General features: G+C 45.5%; 1 protein-coding gene across 1 annotated transcript in view; it reads right to left on the bottom strand.

Moving 5' to 3' along the window:
- Positions 1-146: 146 nt before the first annotated feature.
- Positions 147-5,004, bottom strand: part of bin3 (bridging integrator 3) — a 39,785-nt gene continuing 34,927 nt past the window's right edge. The window contains exons 8-9 of the mRNA XM_012863291.3: positions 4,768-4,902; positions 147-1,309 (exon numbers count right to left, since the gene is read on the bottom strand). Coding sequence (XP_012718745.2) covers positions 1,163-1,309; positions 4,768-4,902 — 282 coding nt within the window. The 3' untranslated portion in view covers positions 147-1,162. The remainder of the gene's footprint in view (positions 1,310-4,767; positions 4,903-5,004) is intronic.

Genomic DNA, 5,004 nt, shown 5'->3' with positions numbered 1-5,004 from the left:
TGTGATTTTCCCCAAGACTCTCATGTTTTTAGGAAATAAATGAGAAAGCAGCCGGTTCATTTTCAGAAAGTTAATTTACTTCATTAAGATCTCAGCATTTGACAAACAAAAGACAAAGAATCCCCTTAGTTGTAAAAAAAAAAAAAAAAAAAAAAAATCAACCATTATAAAATAACTTAATTGCTGATTAAGAAAAGCACCTTCATTTCTAAAGTTATTACAACACAAACAGCCAGCACAAACTCTAAAGGACACACAAAAAACAGAACAAATCAACTTAAGGTATAAACTGTGAGCACGTAATGATAGTTTAGCCTTCATCCCGACAGAGAGTGAAAACAAAAGCGGTGCGACTCCATCCAGAACGACGAGGGGCCAGAAACAGAAACTGGCTTCCAACCCTGGTGTTGAGGGTGAAGAGGAGAGACTTTCTAGCACGCCAACAATGTGTGAGGCTCCTCGCTAACACATACCCTCACCAACAATAGAACAAAGGACGGCCGCTGCGAACAAAAGGAGAACCGGGTGCTGTGACCGGGAGCTGCCACTAGAGGGAGCACGAGCATCTGTCTTGGTGGAGACTTCATCCCTCCAGTGTGAGGGGCCAACTTTCCAACACCTCCACGCAGGCCTGGGTTCTCTTTATGCTTGCTAAACTCGGAGCGACGTGATACAGAGGGGATGTTCACAATGTTAAAAAAGCCTAAGAGGGGGAAATCCCTCACATGATGGCACAGACGGTATTTAAATATCACAAGAACATGAGCTGCAATTTTTAACATTTAGCGCTTCGATTTTAGCTCTGCAGAGTACAAAAAAAATTTTATTTAAGACTTCCAGTAACACGAACGATCAATAAAACATTTGCTTAAATGTAACTTTATGAAAGAAAAACATCGGCAACAATGTAGTATAACCTTAGAACGAGCTCCAACGAAACCAGATCCCATTACCACAGGAGAAATCGCGATGAAAGCATATTGGCTTATAAAGTCACACTTGGCTGATGGCTTGGTTAACGTGGCGGTCGGCTGCTCCCGATTACAGTGAAACCACCAGCATGTAGTGCAAAACAAGTGTGGCTGCGACGAAAGAGAGCGCCAATCGTCTTAAGGCCGTCTGAACTCCTGAGGCGTAGAATCCGCTCGGCGACGTCTCTGCCTCAGTCGTCGGCCACGATGGACAGAGAGCGCAGCTCGCTGAGCTTGGCCTCCGTCTCCCTCTGCCTCTGCTCGTCGGACAGCCCGCCCGGGTCGATCTGCTCCGTCAGCTGGTTGAAGACGTTGGACATTTCGGTGAAGTAGACCACCTGACGGGCAGAAAACGCGTGAGAGAAGAACCCCACTGTTGGGCTGAAACATTTATTATCATTCAGGGATCAGGCCACAGATCTAACCACGCTTTAACTCACATCTGACGCTGCTGGTCTTCTACGTCTCCTAACGAGGAGAGGTTTTAAAAAAAAAGGTGGGGGAGGCTCTCACAAAGCCCCCCAAAAGTCAGATAGTGACCCTGCTTCTCCCTCCCAATCTGAACAAGAGATAGAGTGTTCACTGAAAGCTTTCTTGACACTTCCCACCCCTGCTTCTTCCCCTTAGTGCATGAGTCAGGCTCCCTAGAGAGTTGCTTTGATGATTAATAGACTTTAATCACATTACAGGACTCCAAGAGGAGTAGGCAGAGAATAGAGGGACTGGGAAACGAAACCCCCTTGAAACCCACGAGCATATCTCAATATTTATTCAAACAGCAATGCAAACAATGCCACGCTCTTGAGGGGACGTGCGAGGCGTCGGTGAAGCAGCATATATTTTCCGCTGCAGAAGGAAATAACAGGACCGACCAAGATAACAGACGGGCAAAAGATTTACTTACCAAATTGAATTATTTGTTGACTCAGAAGCATAATAAGGATTTTCAGCCAAAAGGAATAATGTCAGGTCTCTAAACCACTTTACACGGGGCCCTTTTAAGTGCTCAGTCTGAAAGACATGGCCTGTTTACACCAATATGTGCCACCTAAACCACATGAGTGGGCTCTAAGTATTGGGTTACTGCTGTTTGTAGGGGGAAAACGGATACACTTTTTTTTCCCCCCCAAAAGCGACTTGTTGAAAGGCCCGTCGGAAATGTCCATAAGAACGGTGATGATAATGTGCACCAGATCGTGTCCTCTGAGCCCAAAGCCACCATTACAATCAGCCAGGCCCCTGCCGGGAGGACGCAGCGCCACACACAACTCTGGCTGCTCTGGACACCGACACTTGACCCTGCTTGGAGGAAAGAAGACGAGAGAAACTGACCCGTAGTTAAAGTCTGCGAGAGGATCCACCAAAGCAACGCCACAGCTTATGGTTACTGAGGAAAAGTTAAATATTGGGCCAGGAATGAGTCCTCCTGCCGTCATGAAGGATTGGTAACCTTATTTCTACTGTTGGTTCCCTGGTGGCTTCACAGAAATGTTAAGTTTATGTTTAAATTGCTGAATAAGGATCATGTGGCAGTGCCGCCGCCCCGCCTAACACCAGAGTTTTGATAACTGCAGGTATGTTGTCCTACCGCTGTATTCGTCTTTGTGGGACCCCCCCAATGTGCACGGCTGCATAATTTGTAGCCAGGAAGGCCTCCATGAATTACCAAATGCCTTTTACTGTCCTTTTTATAATAATCGCAGTAATTACCACAACATATTGGGATCACATTTTCCATATCTAATCTGGAAGTAGCTTTTTTCTGTCAGCAACAACAATTAGTAAATGTGGTAGAAGTGGACGGGTGTGGCAGTAGCTCCTCCTCAGCTCTTTATGCGCCAGCTTCTGTTACTGAACATTTGAAAAGGTTGCAAAACCACAAAAAAAAACCAAATAAATAATAATAATTTCCTATGGTTTCTAGTCCTTTTGGTGAACAAATGTCAGTTTTCCCATTTTTTTATTCCCCCACAACGGTGTGGATCACAGAAGTGCTCCTGTTGCTGTGCACTTCCGGTCAGCTGGCTGCATGAAGGATACTACACTCTTCTTCTGCTCACAGTAAAGACGTTCTGTTGTAAAAGAAGAAGAAAAAAAAGCAGAGCAAAAAGCCTGTGTGGGAGCTAAAGGAGCAGCAGGTAGGCAGGGTGCGCCGTTTGAAAGCTGAGCTGGTGATCCATGAGCTTCATCAGTTTGGTAAACTCTCTTATTTTATAGAGAGCAGAACGACGAACAGGTCTAATCTTCTGCAACAACGAGGCTCATTTCAAAAGGAACTACCTACATTACTTTTAATGGCTGAATATAATATTATAGATAAGTTAACTGGAAAAGTGACAATTATGATCAGTAGGAATAATTCATTTTGTTTTTGTATTTCTGTGTAATTATCACACTGTGGTAACAATCTCTAAAAGCATCAACCAGCATCATGTAGTTCCTAATTTTGAGTTTATTAATAATTTAACTAAAGTTTGGGATATTTGCTTCGTTGTATAAATGAAGGTGATTCTGTAATTCCTTCAGATTTCTTTAGTGTTGCACCGATACCGATACCAGTATCGGCCGGGGCCCCGATACCGCGCTAAAATGTTGGTATCGGTATCGGCAAGTACCAACAAATAGGTCACAGATACCATTTTGATGTTTGTATGTCACTTGAACGCAGCCTTCTCTCTCCCGACACTCACTTAGTAGAACTACTGGATTCACTTTGTATTAGTCTTTTTTCCTGCTTTAATAAGGTAGCAGCTTGACAAAGCCATCATAGTAATTATTTTACATCCAAGTAGTATGCTGTTCTTCATACACACACACATAAATTTCAAAGTAACGGTATCGGTATCGGCCGATACTGCACAGCCAGGTATCGGGTATCGGTATCGGGGCCAAAAAATGGCATCGGTGCAACACTAGTTTCGGTGGAGTCTAAATGAACTCTATTAACACAGTTCTCCTCTCAGGTGCCGCAGTCCTCAGGGAAAACTCAAGAATCAGAACTAGATGTAATGGAAACTCTGAGATCAACCCATGAAACAGCCCAGAAATCTGCAGCAGACAAAAAAAAAACACCTTTAAACTGAATCTCCTGTGGGCCTGCGCCTCCTCTGGACGTTCCAGGATGAAACTACAGCGAAGGCGACTCACAACAAAAGCAGCTTCTGTGTCTTCATCACACAGCGAGGAAGACGAGAAGCTCTTCGCTCAGGATCAGCTCCACTTATCATCCTCATGTCTAAATGTTACGGTGAAAATACCTCATATCCAGTCTCACAAAGAACATTACTGAACAGATTTAAACTACGTAAATATATTTCAATTTAATCCCACAAAAAAGTCCTCAGTGTATTTTGTTGCTGACCGGTTTGATGTAACATTTGCAAGTTCAAAGGGCATCAGCGCACTCCTTAATTGTCAATAAGTCTCAGATAATCGGGTTTACTAATTAGGAGCGTGCCAGTGACTGTCCCAAAGAGGAAATGACATGGACTGAGCAGGTCTGTGCTGTGGGGGGGGGGGGGTGGCGGCGCTGACTTCAGACGCTCAGCTGCTTAAAGAGCAGCTCCAGGTTGGAGGGAGGCCTGCAGGACGGCAGCGGTGCCAGACAGATGAGGCCTTCCTCGCAGCAGTGTGGGCCGCTCGCTGGCGCTTAATCACATTAGGAGCGCAGAGAGGGAGACAGACTGCCTGACTTAAACACACCCTTCATCAGACACTTTATCCACTGTTAACAGCGCACGGCTGGGAGGGCGTGTCTGCAGCTGCGAGCGTTTATCCGGGGGGGGAGTCCACTGACCTGCGCCCGGATGAGAGCCTCAAAGCTGGGCTGGAAGTAGTCGATGCGGCTCTGGTAGAATTTGGGCATCTCGTCCAGCAGCTGCTGGTTCTTGGCCTCGAAGTCGTCCTTGACGGGTCGCAGCTCATCCTTCGCCTGGAGTGTGGGGGGGGGGAGAGAGAGACGAAGAGGAAGAGCAAAAGCTTGGTTTTAATCTAAATATGAATGAATGGCACAGATTTCTACAGGTTTCATACA

This window comes from Fundulus heteroclitus, chromosome 12 (genome assembly GCF_011125445.2).
Source record: "Fundulus heteroclitus isolate FHET01 chromosome 12, MU-UCD_Fhet_4.1, whole genome shotgun sequence".
In the NCBI taxonomy this organism is placed as follows: Eukaryota; Metazoa; Chordata; class Actinopteri; order Cyprinodontiformes; family Fundulidae; genus Fundulus; species Fundulus heteroclitus.
The sequence above is the reverse complement of the archived record's forward strand: the minus strand, read 5'-3'. Positions and strand labels throughout refer to the sequence as shown.